The sequence below is a fragment of the Thunnus albacares genome, chromosome 22, assembly GCF_914725855.1.
Source record: "Thunnus albacares chromosome 22, fThuAlb1.1, whole genome shotgun sequence".
NCBI lineage: Eukaryota > Metazoa > Chordata > Actinopteri > Scombriformes > Scombridae > Thunnus > Thunnus albacares.
Window position 1 is genome coordinate 24,116,712 of NC_058127.1, and position 20,749 is coordinate 24,137,460.

General features: G+C 38.1%; 1 protein-coding gene across 1 annotated transcript in view; it reads right to left on the reverse strand.

The window, feature by feature from the left end:
• Positions 1–1,455: 1,455 nt before the first annotated feature.
• LOC122974520 (macrophage mannose receptor 1-like) overlaps positions 1,456–20,749 on the reverse strand; it is a 28,278-nt gene continuing 8,984 nt past the window's right edge. The window contains exons 6-13 of the mRNA XM_044342556.1: positions 18,296–18,745; positions 18,053–18,144; positions 13,178–13,253; positions 8,572–8,829; positions 8,189–8,290; positions 2,318–2,512; positions 1,903–2,090; positions 1,456–1,677 (exon numbers count right to left, since the gene is read on the reverse strand). Of these exons, the coding sequence (XP_044198491.1) occupies positions 1,468–1,677; positions 1,903–2,090; positions 2,318–2,512; positions 8,189–8,290; positions 8,572–8,829; positions 13,178–13,253; positions 18,053–18,144; positions 18,296–18,745 (1,571 nt within the window). The 3' untranslated portion in view covers positions 1,456–1,467. The remainder of the gene's footprint in view (positions 1,678–1,902; positions 2,091–2,317; positions 2,513–8,188; positions 8,291–8,571; positions 8,830–13,177; positions 13,254–18,052; positions 18,145–18,295; positions 18,746–20,749) is intronic.

Sequence of the window (20,749 nt, forward strand, 5' to 3'; positions counted from 1 at the left end):
TGTGTGTGTGTGTGTGTGGGTCATTCACTGTCCCTCAGGTTGTGGCATGTTGAAACATATTGGACAGCAAGATTTTGAAGTCATCAAGCTCTCTCTCTCTCTCTCTCTCTCTCTCTCTCTCTCTCTCTCTCTCTCTATATATATATATATATATATATATATATATATATATATATATATATACACATACACAAATATATAGTAAATAAAACACTTAAAATATATCAACATAAATAAACAAAGGGAAGCTAGTATTTCCTTTAAACATTTACAAATAAATACTTGGTTTTGACCTTTTTGAACCCAAACTGAATCAGATTTTGAGTGAAAAGGAAACAAAGAGACTGGTGGTTGCTTGAAGAAGAAAGTTTGTGCACTAAACATGCTCCATAGTATAAAAGTTTCAAAAGGTTGCTATTTCTGTATGTTGTGGTACTTACAGTTTACTAAAACAGGCAACTTGTTCTGGTTCATGTGAATGCTATGCTTGTGTCCTCAACACGCTCTCAGACTGTATGAACAGTTAAAATAAATATAAACACAATTTCTCAAAAAGAAAAATGAGGAAATAACATGAGACTGATGTGAGGGGTTGAGAGGTTTATGTGCTGTTCTTCTGCTCCCATTCCTGCAAAACAAACAAACAGAGACACACACTTAGTTTGCATGCTCCACATTTACATGGATTTGACTTTGACATTATCAAGAAAGCAAACAAAACTTTATTTATATCGTACATTTCATTCCAGGAGGAAGCACAATGTGCTTCACAGAGCTGAGCTACCACGAAAGTTACAGATAAATATGCACATAATGTTGTACAATACAGAAAATAATAGTAGAAAATAGTTTTAGAAAATGAGCAAAAAAGATTATTTTTACAAAGATTTTCAGCACTTGCCTACTCTAGTCTCAAACCTGTCAGAATAAATAAAAAAAATCAAAATAAATATTGGCTTGATGACCATGTGCTGCAGGATTTCAATGATTTAAAGGGGAGTTTGTAGTGGATTAAATGTTCAAACCACAAACACAAACTTATTTTTATCCAAAAGTGAAAAAGATAGAATAGCTTCACTTCTAGTGTGTTGTGTTTGACACACTGCTCCTCCTCTCCTCCTCTCTCCACCCTGACACACAGCTTGGCGTGGCATTGCTGCCGCAAGTGTGATGTTCTTCTTTCCCTATTTGCTGATTCATATACTAGTTATTGTGACTTAACACAGTTTCCAGTACTACAGGTACTACACTGGTCATAAAAAATATAGTAAAAATTCGTAATTATTATTTTCAGGGATTTGATCCCATTCAGCCACAAGAGCATTAGTGAGATCCAACACTGATGTTGGGTGATAAGACGATGTGTTAATTCCACTCAAAGTGAGAAAATGTCCTAATGAACTTTGTGCATGAGGGGACTCATGTTGAAACAGGACTGCAAAAACTGTCCCAGTATATTGCAAACCATTATACATCAGTCTGGTTCCAGTCTACATTGTGAGCTCTGACTTTGGTCTTCCTGAGGACGTGTCCACGGACTGGTGAGGCCTTCTGGCCGCCCTGCTGCCGACGGAGCAGTGAGGCACTGTTGACCAGCAGGGAGCAGGACTCAGCGTCACTGGTGTCACAGCTGGAGAATGGAGAAGACTCCTGGGTCTGTCGCAACATCACCAGTGACTACAAACACACACACACACACACACACACTCACACACACACACACACACACACACACACACACATATAAACACACACACACACACACATATACACAGACGGAAAAAATTAGACAGGTAATGGCGGCATGCAGGTAGTTGTTTGCAGTTGAATGTAAACTGCTGTGGGAGTAATGAAGCACCACAGGACAGTAAAAGACAGCATAGTACAGCTCAGTGTTCTGACCTGGAGGTCAGAGGAGCCAGCTTTTGGTTTGATAGTGAGGCCAAGGGTGACGCCTCCACTCAGGGCCTTCTTCAGACTCTCCTTCACCTTCATCAGCTCCAGCTCCGGGTTCACCCTTTCCTCCTCCCTTTGCCTGCACTCATCCTCCACCTTCTTCAGTCGCTCCGACAGGGAGCCATGACGTCTGCCTAATGGAGAAAGAGAGACAGGATTTTTATCATGTTAATAAACTTGTACATGGTAACATCTTGAATGGAGAGGTTTGAGAACTTTTTCCACATTCGAGACTTGTTTCTTCATATGATGACTTTCAATTTTGAACAGCTATAAACACTTTTGGATTGAATCTTAAAACACAATAAAGCTTTGTCATTTAACAACAAGCACTTTTTCAACAGAAGTCTATGTGTCTTACCAGCAGCAGTCTCCACAGCAGTGCGCAGTTCTCTCCTCTCCTTCTTTAGATGAGTCAGATGGTTCCTGATCTCCTGCTTCTTCTTCATCAGCTCTTCCCTCTTTATCAGCTTCATCATCAGCTCTTCTTCTTTGGCCTGCAGCCACTTGGCGTCAGTCTCCACGCAGTTCTTCCTGTACTTACACTGCTCCACATCTGTAAAATGATGACTGGATGTGAAGAAACTGAATGCAAGAGGCTGGTGTCCAAAAATGATGAAACTGCTGAGTCATCTGCCTGTTTGTGTTTGTGCTGCCAGTGTTGAAATCATAAAGACGAGGATCAGGTACTCTGCTCTGGATTGGATACACATGTTAATGCACAGGAAGTCAGAAGAAACTCTTTCTAGTTTGACAGCCATGTATTTTACAAACTTTGACATTGAACCTGTTACATTAGATAATCCCATTCAACTGACCTTCACATAACTAAGATGAATTTGCTCTGAATTGAAATTGGGTAAATTAAGACTCTTTTCATATTAAACAACATGACTGTGAGAGCTATAGCTTCAAACTGCTAATGTCTGTTTACTCCAACACAAAACATGTGTCTTCTGAGCAAATTTAACAGTCTCATACTGTAGATGTTTTACCAAAGAAACTAAGTGACGAGTCAATACATAGATGAAAAGAGGGATGAAAAAACTTTCTCTCTATTCAAGACTTGATCCACAATGCTGTTAGCAAACTTCAAAATTCTGGCAAAAAGGAAACTTGAAAAAATGTTGGTTGTTACTTACTATTCTTAAAAGTTAAATCAAAATAAATTGCATACTGGATTCAGGTTTGAATAAAATGCTATTGAACCCCCACTCTAATAATCTGAGCTTTAGAGCCCTTAGACCCTGTGTGTGATGCTGCATTCCCCGTGAAATCTGATGGTAAGATTCTCCAGGACAGCAAGACCCCAAACCAACATGTGGGAAAAAATAAAAAGAGAGCATAGCCTTGATTATCAGGACACTGGTAAGACATGAACTGCCCAGAAACCCACTGAACTCACAGCCACAGCCTTAAGCTGTCATTAATTACACCAGGACTAAGGGTATAACAGTACATGTATTCGTCCTGAACCGTCACAGTACGGACATTACGGTTCGGTGCATCCAGTTGTACGAAGAATACGCTCCGTGACCTTGACAATTACTGTCAAAATAGTTTAATAATCCACTTAGTCCGACATAAGGAACAATAACTCTAGAGCATGAGTTCCTAACATACTCATTGGTGTTTTAGCCAGCTTAGCCAAGGTAGCCTGGGTTACCCTGCCATCAGAATGACAAACAAGTGACCCATAATACTGACCAAGTGCAACACTACCATTAAAATATGTGCCTTTATCTCCTTAATGAAACAATACCATGTCCCCCTCCCCTCTCTGTGACGGTCGGCTTTTCGTTCGTTTCGTTTGTTCGTTTTTCGTCGTTCAGAACAACTATTTGATTTCTGACGTGTTCAGACAGCACGTCGTAAGAACCAGTTCTGAGAGATAAACATTTAGTTAAAATGTATTAAAGTAAAAGTAGTGGTTTGGTCCCTCTGACTGATATATTATTATATATTAAATCATTAGATTATTAATATGAAGCACCAGTTTGTCAGCAGCATGCTACAGTTGTAGCTACTAAGAGGTGGAGCTAGTTTGAATTACTTTATATACAGTTAGACCATAAATCAACATAAAACAGCTGTCAGCAGGTGTCCTGACTCCTTGCAAGAAACATAAAGGTTGTTTTCTGTTTTCCACAGCAGCAAAACTAAACTGCTTCAGTAATAGTTATAGTCAATGAGCCATTGTTGGATGTTTACATTTTTCAAAATGAAAGACCAAAATGGTATTTTCTACCTTTCTTTTTTCTTCCTGCTGTACCGAAATTGTACCGAACCGTGAAAACCGAGGTACACACCAAACCATGAATTTGGTGTACCATTACACCCCTAACCAGGACTATCATTCACCTCCATGTTCACCATCTTTTACTTTGGTCTGCCTGTTGATTTACCTGCTTCCAGACTGAGATTTGGTGTTATTTTCCTTATTTGTTGTGAGTTTCCCTCCTGACAGTTAGTATGGAGGTTTGTTTGAGTGTGTTTGGCTTGTTTGAGGAATTTGGTGTCATCTGGAGGGATTTTCTTCACTTGCAGCGATGATAGTGGGGGTTTAACTGGTGAAATAATCAGTATAACCAACAAGATGGATGCATAAGAGAGCTGGAGGCTGTCAGCTGCTGCTGCTGCCAGCTACTGCTACCACTGCTGCCTCTGCAAGCAGCTGTGAATGATGAAGGGTGAAATTCATCGGAAGCTGAAAGCTTAAAGAAATTGCTGAAGCAATTCTGATAACAGCTTTTAAAAAAAAAGCTGATATTAACTGAAACGCATTGTGTGTTTGTCAGTAAACGTCCCCATAAAGATAGAAAAAACAGTTTGTGTGTGTGTGTGTTTGTCAGTAAAGGTCCTGATAAAGATAGAAAAAACAGTTTGTGTGTGTGTGTGAATAAAAGTCTTCATAAAGACAGAAAAAACAATTCTTGTCTTTATGTGTCAGTAATGTGTGTTTTAGTATGTGTGTGTGTTTCTATGTCAGTTTGTGTTACTGTATGCGCATGTACAGACACAACATGTATATATCTATATATGTACAGCATGTATGTATGTATGTATGTACAGTATGTATGTCCAATATGTACAGTTTATACTTTGAGCTGCATTTTTTGTATGAAAGGTGCAATACAAATAAAGTTATTATTATTATTGTTATTATTAGTATTATTATTATTATTATTATTATTATTATGTACAGTACGTGGGACAGTATGCATGTATGTGTGTCATTTTCTGCCATTCACTTACATTGTAAAAATGTAAAAATATCTGAAAAAAGCTTAATGTTTGGATATATGAATGGTTTTTGTAGCTGAAAGTATGTAGGAGCAGTTACTGATCAAAAAATGTACGGAAGAATAATAAATAAATAAATAAATAAAGAAATAATAAAGAGTGAAGATAACAATGCTGTGAGAGCTAACTAGTAGACCTAACTTGACCCCACCATGCCCCTCAGAGTTAGCACACACTTCTTAACCTTTTACTATCTAAACTAAATGCAAATGAAATGATATGAAACATTCTGTTAGCAACGCTGTCTGTGTGGACACTGCGGGTGTGCGAGCCGCAGCAGTTCAGCGGTGCACACACACTGTTCAGGTGAAGGTAGGCTGTGTGTTCCAGGTGTTAGAGGCACCACACTGGGGAGGGGGTTGCTTCTGTCTCCCCATCTCAGGTGAGATAAATAAAGGGAAAAACGATGTCTGTTGCTCGTTCTTGTCTGGCCTCTCATCTTACATCTTTCTCATGCAGGCAGCCCGTTTGGCAGCAAGTGCTTTCTCCTCTACTCATCTGCACTGTGCCTGAGTTTCTTCTCCAGAAATGCTGCGCAAGGTGAGTAATTTCTCCCCCCATCTCTGTTATCAACCTTACACTCTAACTGTGTCAGACACACAGGAGATTCTTCCCAGGTTCATGGTCACGGAAGGATTCATCACCGAAGGGTGACATCCACTCTCCAAGAAACCAGATTAAGATGAGTTGTTTGTTATTACATCATTATCATTTGTGTCAAAAAAGGCCACTTAACACAGCTCCTATCTAAATGTTACAAGGCTGCAAATCAATACAAAACTACAAGTTCTTAGTTTAACCAAACTACATCCAAATAAGTCACTTTACTGAACTCAAAACATGTTTTATTTTCTCTCTCTGTTATCTGTCTTCCTCAAATTCTCTCAAGCATCTCATGTAGAAATGCAATAGGACTCAGTAAATCATTACCAACAAAGAGAGAAATACAGGAGAGGTTCAATGACTCCTCTAAAATGAAGATATTTCAGATGTTTTGTCAAGCAAACCATTTTAATGATCCTATGGTAGTGAGATTATTTCTAAAGGGTAACATGCAATCAGCTGTAGTTCAGTAAAACTACAACAACAAATCACATCCTCCCCTCTTGTTTTACATGTCTGTCTCTCACTTTGTTCCCACATTTACTAGACTCTCACTTTGAAGCCAACAATACACACATGCAAACACAAGAGTGCAGTGTTACATTTTAATTCTCACACACAGATACGTGGAGAGCTCAGCATGTATGCAATATGAAACACAGTATGTGCTCATGCAGTCATTGATAATTCACTATAATCCCACTATGTATCTGTATATTCTTTAGTTGTGTGTAATTATTTAGACCTGACATATTTACAGAGGTTTGCTGTGACGTTCACAACCATGTTTGTAGGAGCACATAGTTTGTCCAATGGTGTGTAAAATAACAGAGGTGCTCAGTCACATGACATGTTCCTGTCATCATCTGACAACAAACTAAGTACATTTAATCAAATACTGTTCTTCAGTACAATTTTGAGGTACTTGTACTTTACTTGGATGTTTCCATTTTTAGCCACTTGTACTTCACAATATTTGAGGAAATATTATACATTTATTTAACACCTATAGTCACTAGTTACTGTACAGAATATTTTATTTAACATAAAAACACTCATGATATAAAATACAACACATTAAAGATTAAACCAGTGTTTCATTTGTCTTTTAACCTCTTTCCTCTCCCATCAATCATCTCACGACCCCTCAGATTTATCTTGGGACCCTTTGGAGGGGCCCAACCCCTAGGTTGGGAACCACTGGACTTAACTACCTACAGTTAAGTTTCCTGTATATAAAGTAGTTCAAACTAGCTCCACCTTAACCAGCTACAACAATAAAATGTTGTTCACACACTGATGCATCAGTATTAATAATCTAATAATGTCATATTAACATCACTGCACAACCACTATTTTCACTTGTTATACTTCTACTACGTTTTACTCATCATACTTATGTTATATTGTAGTTTTGCTGCTTTGAAGTAAAGGATGTAAAAACTTCTTCCTCCACTGGCTGTCATGGAGGGAATGTGAAGTGGATACATTTTGCTGTGTCAGCCTATATTATCAGCCTATATCATATTATCTATATAAGATACTCACACTTTTTGATACATTTGTCAGTTGTGTCTTTTCTTAGTTCTCTTGCCTTTTGCTAAAGTGTTTTTGTTTGAGTGCAGCAACAGAAGTCTACAGATTTCAAAAGTTTGGATGGAAGGCCTTTGCAGACTACCAGTGCTCCCATTATCACCTAGATTACTTTATTATTCTGCAATAAATCACTGCCATAACTGTGTGTCTGTTGCTTTTATCAGGTTGGTTCACACACTGTAAACTTGAAGCCAACGACTCATCTCATATGTTTTATTTGGAAGAAAAGTGACTTTGATTGAAACACTTCACACAGTAATATTGATGAGGAAGGATAAAACTCTTCTATACAGGATGTAGTCAAGGTTACGGTTAAGCTGATGATAGTATATTGTTAGCAGATAGAGAATCAACATTCAACATGGATTACAGATAAGTAAAGCTGGGTTTTCATTTCAGAGCTCAGTCTTCTGTCTTTTTTTCTTCTTCTCTTCTTTTCCCTCCTTGTGGAAGACTTTCCCATCAGGCTGTTCTCTCCACTTCAGGGTGACTCCACTCACTCCTTGCTCCTTCAGTCTGTCCTGGAACTGGGAAACACAGATGGAAGCCATTTTGAAACATTCATCCCCCCTATTGTGTTGTTGTTGTTGTGTCTAAAACCCCCCATTGGTTTTTAGATATAATCAAACTTCATAGTGGCAAAACACATCAAGCAGAATAAGCATGTAAACAAGTATTCTAGACCTGTTTGAGACACACCAGCCCCTAACCCAGTCTGGAGTTTGGAGACTTGCCTTTTTCAGGATGTTTGCTTTCACAGCAGGGTCATTGAGATCCACAGAGGAGTCCTGCACCTTCATCCTCAGCTTAACTACCCACCTCTTTACTGGTACTGAGACACAGAATGAGAGGAGAAATGAATGATTCATTTGCTGTCATATTAGTTCTGTGATATTTACACTTTTTCATGTACATTCAAACATGATTTACGCTAAAGTTATGCAGCATTCTCTGGCTTCCACTGAAGGACAGTAAACCACTCACCAGGAGGGATGCTGTAGCAGACAAATGGAAATCTCTCTTCACAGGACATAAATGTCCATTGGTTTGATTCCTGCACACCACACATCATTTTCACCAATCTGTGTGATTCTGAAACTGAAAATGAGCCACTCCAATTGGTGAACGAGTAGGGACTGCCATCAGACCAGTTAATACCAGGATCTCTGTACAGGCCGATCCATGCCCAGTCTCCACTGGGCACCAAATTCTTGACCTCCCGGTTCTCAGTGTCGTTCCTCACAGTGGCCAGGTCTATGAAGTTCTCCCTGCAGTACCTCTGAGCATCAAACCAAGACATCTCTTGATTCACAAAAACAAATTGAGGATCCAGCTGTGTTCCTGCAGATAAATTATTGAGGAAAACTGAATCTTTGATTTAAAGTTCTGTACTTCAATGTAATCATTATTAGAGAAGAAATGATGCTTAGCTGGGTACTTACCATTATAACAGACAAAATCATATGCACGTGAGCAATAATAATCGTACCATGAGTGACGACTATCTCCAGTCATTGCACAGAATTCATCAGCCCTTAAATCTGGTTGATTGGATCCCCAGTCCCTATATTCAGCTCCACTCCCTCTGTACCCATCTGACCACTTCCAATCAATGACTCTGTACAGGCCAATCCAGACTTGACTGTTATTACCAGCAGATGGAACTGTGTTGATGAGTTGGTTCATGTCTTCAGTGTTTTCAATGGTGACCAGGTCTGTGTATGTCTCTCTGCAGTAGGTCTGAGCTTCAGTCCAATTCATGCGCTCAGAAACAAAGTGGTACTGATGGAGACGACATGTGGAGAAGATGGACCAGCCTGTGAGGAAAACACCACTTTTTAACATGTAAGGTGACTAACATTTTTTAACTATTACAGTAAAATGAAATAATACTATATAATACTAACAATCCTTCACCCGACTAAAAGATCTAAAACCAAGGTCTAAAAAGTCTATCATAAAAATGTGACTTAAACAATACAATTGAATTCATGACAGCTTCTACCAGACAACAACAACCCTGACATACGCAAAAAGGGGATATGATGCTATTAACTGCCGACCAAATGAAACGGACCCTTACCTTGATTGAAATTACAGATTTCTCTGGGTTTCTCAACAAAATATATAACATAGATCTAGTCATTTTTAGACATTAGAATGCGGAGAAGTTACATATTATACCTTTAAATATTTCACTGACCTGAGAGATACAGGACACCCAGTAAGATCCTTTCCATCATGATGCTGCTCTGAGGTCTCTGTGTGTCGATGTTCACTGTTGAAAGGAAACTCTGCCTCTATATTAGCTATTGTTAGGCAAATCTAGTCAAATACAACACCAGCTTCTCTTCTCTGTTAGGGGCAAAAGTCACTATTCTGTTGCATTCTATATGCAAAAAGTATTTGCATATAGTATAGTATAGACTGTTTTTTCAGAGTCACACTTTGGTCGTGTGCAAAGGTGTTGATTTGAATGGATCAGTTCATCCCAACTACAGAAATGTATATTTTATTTCTCACTTACCTCCAGTCGTATCTAGCATGCAGAGTTTCAGTTTTATTTGTCTTTATGTTTTTCTGAGATTTCTGTCTTCTATACAATTTTTTGTTTGTTTGTTTTTTGGAGCTCACAGTGTTGAAAAAGTGTCATTCAGATAATTCAGCAGCAACATCTCCCTCTGGAGTCTTCATTACTCCAAACAGAATTCACTGTGATCAGTTTTCATTGGGACTATTTCTTCAGTAGAAAGTAGTTCCAATGATACCTGTTCACAGAGAGGCTGGGCTGGATGTTTGAAATTTTTAAATGTGGTTAACACCTCTACACCACTACTCTACTGCATATTGTTGGCAGGCAGCAGGAAGCTTTCTGAGCCTTTCACTTATACATATTGTAATTTTCACACATTGTAAACCTTGATCAGAAGTTTCTATCAAATCAGATGAGGAGCTGAAGTGGGTATAATGTTGCATTTTTGGGGTGGGACACACTTTCAGGAAGTGGAGCCACATGTGGCACAGTGCTAGAAAAGGGTCAGATATATTTGACTATATAACACCTTGAAATCAAGACAACCTTTAAAAAAATACAAGCATGTGCTTTAATCTCTAAAAAAAAACTGAACTGATGGTTTAAAGACATGTTTTATTTTTTCTAAGATGTGATTTTTCATGTGTTGTCTCGAGACATAATTAGTGCATTTGTGTGTGTAAATGTTGAGACATTCTGAATGATGGTGATGTTTTATTGTGTAAAATGATGATCTGGTTCATGTTTTTGCTATCTACTACTCACTGGCAATAACAGACACAAGTACATTTTATAGTCTAAAGGGTTGAATAGATGCATACAAATATATTGTATTAAGTGTGATGATCATCTCTGGTTTACCAACAAACACAAGTGCTTTCTAAGATTCCACACAGGACGAGACTCCAGAAAATGAAAAAAAAGGATGTACATGTACAGTGGGATCCAAAGTCTGAGACCTCTAGTCAAGATACTTCTATTTTGTATTTGTTCTGAATGTAAAACTATTTCTTTCATTACAAATGATAATATCAGCTTAACAATTTGAGTGAAAAATTTAATCTTTGAAAAATGTACATGAATTACAGAATATCTTAGTATTTCCTCCTTTTACTTTAATGACATCATGCACTCCAGCTGGCATGGACTCCACAAGTCTGTTGAAAACCTGATGAGCCTCGTTATCCCAGCAGGATTTGACAATGTTCCAAAGAGCTTCTTGTGATGTCACAGAAAGTTTGGCTTTCTCAGTCTTCAAGTGTCCCCATAAATGTTCAATGGGGTTGAGGTCAGGTGACTGTGGAGGAAAGTCCATGACAGTCAGGACTCCTTGGTCTTCTTTGGTCTTCAGTAGTTCTTGCAAAGCTTTGAGGTGTGTTTGGGGTCATTATCCTGCTGCAGTATGAATCCTTCTCCACAAAGATGCAAACCAGAGGGTACAGCATGTCTCTGAAGAATGGAGTGGTACTTCTCCAACATTAAGACTGATATATATTAATTATAAACAGTATATCCTATGCATGTATTTGTGTGTGTGTGTGTGTGTGTGCATGCGTGCGTGTGTGTGTGTGGGCCATTCACTGTCCCTCAGGTTGTGGCATGTTGATACATATTGGACAGCAAGATTTTGAGGTCATTAAGCTCTTTGAAATTTCTGTGTGTGTATGTGTATACACACACACGAACACACACACACACACACACACACACACACACACACACACACACACACACACACACACATATATATATATAAATATAAATATATATATATAAGTAAAACACTTAAAATATATCAACATAAATAAACAAAGGGAAGCTAGTATTTCCTTCAAACATTTACAAATAAATACTTGGTTTTGACCTTTTTGAACCCAAACTGAATCAGATTTTGAGTGAAAAGGAAACAAAGAGACTGGTGGTTGCTTGAAGAAGAAAGTTTGTGCACTAAACATGCTCCATAGTATAAAAGTTTCAAAAGGTTGTTATGTCTGTATGTTGTGGTACTTACAGTTTACTAAAACAGGCAACTTGTTCTGGTTCATGTGAATGCTATGCTTGTGTCCTCAACACGCTCTCAGACTGTATGAACAGTTTAAATAAATATTAACACAATTTCTTAAAAAGAAAAAAAAGAGGAAATAACATGAGACTGATGTGAGGAGTTGAGAGGTTTATGTGCTGTTCTTCTGCTCCCATTCCTGCAAAACAAACAAACAGAGACACACACTTAGTTTGCATGCTCCACATTTACATGGATTTGACTTTGACATTATCAAGAAAGCAAACAAAACTTTATTTATATTGTACATTTCATTCCAGGAGGAAGCACAATGTGCTTTACAGAGCTGAGCTACCACGGATGTTGCAGCCAAATATGTACATAATGTTGTACAATACAGAAAATAATAGAAGAAAATGGTTTTGGAAAATGAGCAAAAAAGATTATTTTTACAAAGATTTTCAGCACTTGCCTACTCTAGCCTCAAACCTGTCAGAATAAATAAAAAAGTCTAAATAAAACTTGGCTTGATGAACATGTGCTGCAGGATTTCAATGATTTAAAGGGGAGTTTGTAGTGGATTAAATGTTCAAACCACAAACACAAACTTATTTTTATCCAAAAGTGAAAAAGATAGAATAGCTTCACTTCTAGTGTGTTGTGTCTGACACACTGCTCCTCCTCTCCTCCTCTCTCCACCCTGACACACAGCTTGGCGTGGCATTGCTGCCACAAGTGTGATGTTCTTCTTTCCCTATTTGCTGATTCATATACTAGTTATTGTGACTTAACACAGTTTCCAGTACTACAGGTACTACACTGGTCATAAAAAATATAGTAAAAATGAGTAAATATTTTGGTGAGTCATCATAACTGACAGAACCATGAGTCAGAGCTACAAAAATAAAATCCAGGATGTAAAAAAAATAGTTTTCCTTTCCATAAGATGTTGGAACCTGGCTGCAGGGATTTGATCCCATTCAGCCACAAGAGCATTAGTGAGATCCAACACTGATGTTGGGTGATAAGACGATGTGTTAATTCTACTCAAGAATGTGGGAAAATGTCTTAATGAACTTTGTGCATGAGGGGACTCATGTTGAAACAGGACTGCAAAAACTGTCCCAGAATACTGCAAACCATTATACATCACTCTAGTCCCAGTCTGCATTGTGAACTCTGACCTTGGCCTTCCTGAGGACGTGTCCTTGGACTGGTGAGGCCTTCTGGCCGCCCTGCTGCCGTCAGAGCAGTGAGGCACTGTTGACCAGCAGGGAGCAGGACTCAGTGTCACTGGTGTCACAGCTGGAGAAGGGAGAAGACTCCTGGGTCTGTCACAACATTGCTGGTGACTACACACACACACACAAACACAAACACAAACACGCACACAGAAAAAATTAGACAGTTAATGGCAGCATGCAGGTAGTTGTTTGCAATTGAAAGTAAACTGCTGTGGGAGTAATGAAGCACCAGGACAGTAAAAGACAGCATAGTACAGCTCAGTGTTCTGACCTAAAGACTAATGTTATCTTTTTTGACTCTCGTAGACCCAAATTATTATTATTATTTTACCGCTCCAGGGTGTTAACAGGTCAATAACTGGTGAAACATTTGCTTGTCATGTGTCAGGTCTATAGATGTGGTTCTAACACTATAATGTAGGTTTGTTCTTGTTTTTCTCCAAGTACTTTGGGTAAAATCATCCAATAAAACTAAATAAGGCTGATAATAAAACTGGCTGTGGAAATGAATAGTTATGACAATAGTAAAATAACAGTTATGAATTTCCTCACCTCCTCTGGAGTATTTAGAAAACAGAGTAAAAAATACTGCTAGCTGAGCTAAGCTAAGCTAAGCTAAGCTAAGCTAAGCTAAGCTAAGCTAAGCATGGCCTGCCCTCTTGTGGCTTTAAAAATGCACAACTCAATGCAAAATAAGACTTGAACTTACTGGCACTGCTGTAAACTTGAAGCAAACACAACAATCCATAGATATGTTTTATTCTGGAGAGGATTACATTTCATTAGGAGTTATGAACATCACACACAGTAGTATTGATAAAGGACTAGTTTGTACTAAGTTATGGTTTAGTGCTCTGATAACTACAAGGCAGTGAACTATGTGTACATTTTATTAGCAGATAGAATCAGTATTCGTCATAGGTTTCCCGTTAGCCGTAGTTTGATTTTAATTTCAGAGCTCAGTTTTCTTTCTCTCTGTCTTCAGTTCTTTTTCCCTCCTTGTGGAAAACTTTCCCACCAGGCTTTTCTCTCCACTTCAGGGTGACTCCACTCACTCCTTTCTCCTTCAGTCTGTCCTGGAAATGTGAAACACAAATGAAAGCCATCGACTTTATTGGAAACCCAGAGAAGACATGAATGATTTCAACATTCAATCTGTAAAAAAAAAACTGATCACAACATAATAAACTTGAGCTCTTGAGAATATAAAATAATTACTTTGTGAAAATTTGATTTGATTTGTTAAGATCAATTTCTTTGGACGTCTTTATAATACGTCTTTATAATAATGTATCAAATGACGTGTGTGAACGTGAGAGGTGAAGGATTAAAACAACTTGGTTGTACATGTTTATTTCTGCTGTAAAGTTGGGCATCTTTACAAGGGGGTCTATGAGGATTGATTCGCTTTTGGAGCCTCAAGTGGCAATTCAAAGAACTGCAGTTTTTGGCACTCCTGCGTTGGCTTTATTTTTGAGCCCCAGAGGTTGGTTCTTGGTCCCCCTTTACTCAAAACTATGTTGGTGATTTGAGGCTTCAGCAGTGTCAGTTAGTCAGATAGAGTGGGTATGTATGTCTCGGTAGTCATGTAGGTTTATTGCCAGTGTTTTTTCTGGGCTAATAGCCACTCTCACACCAACTCACACTGCTGAAGCCTCGTTCAGCTTCAGCTGAACTTGTAATCTGAACAACCATATGCCCGCTGTTTTTGAAAATAAAATCAAATTCTAATCATTCAGACAGTAATGAGTTATTGAAAAGATCAGAGGCACTCAAGATTGTAATGAATGTAAAAAGCCTGTAATATTTCATGGCTTCTTAGTCATAGTTAAAAACATGCCTATGCTTTTCAGCCATTAAGGCCTTCATCAGGGCAAGTACAAAATGGTCGCCCTTAGGCTGCTTCTTATATATGTTGGCAAGTAATCACATGATCAATATGGACAGGTAATAGTAACATGATTAATGTAGACTGGTGAAGTCACATGACAGATACGGTTCATCAGAGGAAACCACACATCAAAGCATTTACGTAATATCAAGGAATGTCAAGGCAAAAAACGGTAATAAACTAACATATATATATATATATATATATATATATATATATATATATATATATATATAAAATCCCGGCACTTGACGTTGTTCAATGAACCCAGATACCTAAATCAAAGACAATTACAGAAAAGGAGAGAAGTCAAGTTCCTCATTCAACTAGGGTATTGTGTAGCTTTCAATGTGTATATTCAAAAGAATTCTCTCTGTAAGAACCTTTTTAATTGGTCCCCACCCCTTATTCAGTTTGCTATATGGTCTATGTCTGATAGCTTTAGAGAATTGCCGCTGCCGTGGTCAGCCTCTTTATAATGTAGAGCCATCGGTTATGGGGAGTTGCCAGTTCTTATAGCATGTTTATGTTCAGTCAAGTGTCTGTAAACCACATATGAGGAACTGCAATTTATAAATTACGACCTGATGTTATATCAGTAAAGTAGTTGGTATTGGTCATATTACCACAATGATTTTAATCTCGGCACTTGTGGTTACCTGCCCTGATGCCTAATCAAATTTTCTGTTGTACAAGGGGAGATGACTCTTCACAAGTTTATCAGTAAGGGTTGGAGCTCTTCTGAAGCTGATGGTAGCGGCATCTGGAGGAGCTTCTTTAAGAGAATTGTCACTTTTCAATATGTCCCAGTTTCTTTTAATGATTTGTTTAATTCTATTTGCTTCACCACTATACTGTGTCACAAAGTACACTTGATCTGTACACTGTTTTCTAGTGAGACATTTTGCTTTATTGTAAGCTGTATATATAGTCTTGTCAAGTCAAGTTATGGTTAAGTTCTCTACTCTTATAACTTCCGGTAATAGTATAAGTACTGTAGCAACCCTGTTGACTAGAATATATGACTAAATTGTTTTCTCATGTATGTTGCTTTCACAAACATGATTATGTTCACAGGTGATGTTTTTCAAGTGAATGAAAATATGTTGTGTCTCGTGTGTCTAGTCACTGCAGATGTTTTCTGTTTTACAAAAAGACCATGATCTAACCCTATCCCTTCCCCTAACCTCCACCAAGTGCCTAAACATAACCATCAAAAAGTTCAGTAATGCTGTAGACTAGTCAGTCCAAGTGGATATTATACTGCAAGATTGTATATTTTGTTGTCACTGAACATTTTACTCATTATGTTGACAGAAAACATAACTGGGTCAACATTACATTTCCTGCTAAACATATTTGCTGGTGCAGTTTAGTAGAATCTAAAAGTCATTTCTAGGAAACAGACTGTAGATAGGACATCAACATCCAACATGGCTTACACATGAACAAAATAAAGACATAAAGCTTCATAAGGTTTTTTTTTGCCACTCATCTCTTATGATTTACACACACACAGTGTTGTGTGTTTTACGACAGGAGTCCAATGAAATTCAAATGTTTGTTTTTGCTTCCCACAATGTTTCATCACTTTGTTCTCAAAGGCAATAAACTCATGTAAACACAGGAGGGCAGTGTTGCACTTTTATTCCCACACAGGTAACCTGTCATTTAAAATACTGTGTGTCTTCATCCAGTGATGACTTATTCAAAAGGTACAGTTACACAGTGATGACTTCCTATATGAATATTGTTGATGCATTTTTCTCAGTACTGGTAAACACTGGTTAGTGCTTCTGTTGCCTTTTGCTGAAGGGTTCAGGACCAAAATGTTTCTTTTATAGATGTTTTATTCTGCAGGAAATTTATCCACTTTCATTAAAACACTTCACAGAGTAATAGTGATGAAATTACCATTTTTATACTAAAACAATTGAAGCCAAAGCCACATCTAAATTGCAAGTAATGGTTAAATCCTCTATTCTGATAACTACTAGTGTTTTATAAGTATTAGATAAAAAATCAACATCAAACACGGCTTTCAGATGGATGTAAATTTCAGAGCTCAGTTTTCGTTCTCTCTTTTTCCCTCCCAGGTTGGTTCACACACTGTAAACTTGAAGCCAAAGACTCATCTCATATGTTTTATTTGGAAGAAAAGTGACTTTGATTGAAACACTTCACACAGTAATATTGATGAGGAAGGATAAAACTCTTCTATACAGGATGTAGTCAAGGTTACGGTTAAGCTGATGATAGTGTATTGTTAGCAGATAGAGAATCAACATTCAACATGGATTACAGATAAGTAAAGCTGGGTTTTCATTTCAGAGCTCAGTCTTCTGTCTTTTTTTCTTCTTCTCTTCTTTTCCCTCCTTGTGGAAGACTTTCCCATCAGGCTGTTCTCTCCACTTCAGGGTGACTCCACTCACTCCTTGTTCCTTCAGTCTGTCCTGGAACTGGAAAACACAAATGAAAACCATCTTGAAAACATCTTGTGATCACATGATAAACCTTTGTGTTATTGTTTTATGATCCTGATCTTAAAATAATTTATGGGAGAAATTGGTGTGGACTTTTCTCTTAAGAGGTAAAAACAATTTACGAAGGAAATTTTCCATGAACGTGTGGAGACAGTTTTTATCATTTCATGTGATCATGAGATAATGATTGTACAGTCACAAGAAAATAAATTATTATCACACTGGAATAATCATTTGTTATATCAAGATCACAAAAGGATCAACAGTTTAATTAATTAATAATTATCTCTTTTGTATCAAAGGTCATGGCTGCTTTCTGTTCTGCACTACTGAGGTTTCTGTGGGTGCATAAAAATCTCTTTCTACACCTGCACACCTGCTCCCACATATGTCACCGTGAAACTGTTTGTAACACTTTCAGGGTGGATTTTGGAGACTTGCCTTTTTCAGGATGTTTGCTTTCACAGCAGGGTCATTGAGATCCACAGAGGAGTCCTGCACCTTCATCCTCAGCTTAACTACCTGCCTCTTTACTGTTAGTGAGACACAGAATGAAAGGAGAAATGAATCATTCATCCTATTAGTTTTTTGATATTTACATTTTTTCATGTACATTCAAACATGAGTTATGCTAAAGTTATGCAGCATTCTCTGGCTTCCACTGAAGGACAGTAAGCCACTCACCAGGAGGGATGCTGTAGCAGACAAATGGAAATCTCTCTCCACAGGACATAAATGTCCATTGGTTTGATTCCTGCACACCACACATCATCGATCTGAGTGATCCTGAAACTGAATGTTTATCACCCCATGTGGTGAGTGAGTAGGCACTGCCATCAGACCAGTTATAAAGGAAGGAGTCAGGATCTCTGTACAGGCCGATCCATGCCCAGTTTCTCGTCAGCACCAAGTTGTGGATCTGCTGGTTCTCAGTGTTGTTCCTCACAGTGGCCAGGTCTATGAAGTTCTCCCTGCAGTACCTCTGAGCATTGGACCAGTTCATTCTTTCACTCATATAAACAAATTGAGGATCCAGCTGTGTTCCTGCAGTTAGTTTTGGGGGAAAGTGGAATTGTTGATATACTGAGTTTCTAAATAATGTTAAAGCAGCTATAATCAATATTTTTATGTTAATAATGTATCAAATGATAACATGTAATGTCAGACATGTTGCTCGTAGTGATGAACCTACAGAGAATTATCACCAGACTGCAGCTCAGCTTTACAAAGCTTTATAGTGAGCTTCTGCTCTTTACTGTTTTGGTTCACTCTCAGCGCTCTCACAGTGTTGTTTTCTGCCACAGCTGGTTCTAAAAACTCACTGTACACTACCTGCTCAGCATCAAGCTGCAAACACACACAGTTAACAACTAGCTGGTGAACATAGTGGAACATTTAGCAGCTAAAGAGCCAGATATTTCCCTCAGGAGTTGGTAGAAAGCAAAAACAGAACTATCAGAGAGTGAATATTGGACTTGATAATGTTGCTCCACAACTTCTGGATGTGTAAATAAGCAACAACAATGTTGTGTTCATCACATCTTTCCACTGCTCCCAATTGGCCAAAAAATCTATTAATACAGGTTAAAGGAAGAAAATAGGCTTTGCTATTACTTACCATTATAACAGATGAATGGATATTCAATTGCACAACCATCATCCCACCATCTTCCACTGTTTCCAATGTTCACGCAAAACTGCTTACCCCCGTAAAAGTCTGGCTCATTGTCATCAAGATTTTCCCAGTTCTTATATTCAGCTCCACTCCCTCTGTACCCATCTGACCACTTCCAATCAATGTTACTGTACAGACCAATCCAGACCTGACTAGCAGATGAAACTGTTTTGATGAGTTGGTTCATGTCTTCAGTGTTTTCAATGGTGGCCAGGTCTGTGTATGTCTCTCTGCAGTAGGTCTGAGCTTCAGTCCACTTCATGGGTTCAGCAACAAAGTGGTACTGATGGAGACGACATGTGGAGAAGATGGACCAGCCTGTGAGGAAAACACCACTTTTTAACATGTGAGGTGACTCTAACATTTTTGAGTATTACAGTATAATGAAATAATAAACACTGTTAGACATTATTTACACACAATATGTCATTTCTGCTGCTAGTGGTCTCTTAATCAAAACAATAATGAAATACAGTTTGATGACATCATGAAGTAGTGTGGGATCATGGGAGTTGTTGTCTTCATTGTGAAATAACCACCATTGCAGTCATTGCAGTCAGCTTCTCCCTGTTAGGATTCCTTCAGTGTTCATCGTTCAGGAGGTTTTTACCAGGAGCCAAATTATCCACAGAGGTCTCCTCCTCTCCAAAACAAACAGACCCGCTGATTGAAACCAGTAAAAACACTGAATAAAGCAGTTTCACCTTAAAAATCAGTGTTTCTCCCACACTGTTTAGCAGACACAAGACGTCCAGAGGGGCTGTGAGCTGAACTGCTGTTAATGTTTGCTCAGCTTGTTTCTCTGATAACTTAAGATCCAGACATCCGATGACTAAAATCCTTCATCTGGTCAAAAGATATAGTTAAAACAACCAGGATCTAAAAAGTGTATCATAAAAATGTGGCTTGAAAAGTCAATTATTCATGACAGCTTCTACCAGACAACAAAAACACTGACATACATACAAAGGTGATATGATGCCATTAACTGCCGACCAAATGAAACAGACCCTTACCTTGATTAAAATTATTGATTTCTCTGGGTATGAACATTGCTGGAAGCATTTGGGATGATGTAAGTACACAACTCAACAAAATATATTACAAAGGTCTAGTCATTTTTAGACATTAGAATGCGGAAAAATTACATATTATACCTTTAAATATTTCACTGACCTGAGAGATACAGGACACTCAACAAAATCCTTTCCATCATGATGCTGCTCTGAGGTCTCTGTGTGTCGATGTTTACTCTTAAAAGGAAACTCTGCCTCTATATTAGCTGTTTTTAGGCAAATCTAGTCAAATACAACACCAGCTTCTCTTCTCTGTTAGGGGCAAAACTCACTGGTCTGTTGCATTCTGTATGCAAAAAGTATCACATATGTAAATGTTTGTCTCCAAAACATTGGCATGTACCCACAGAGTATTCTTCTTATGATCTTATGCATGTATTTGTGTGT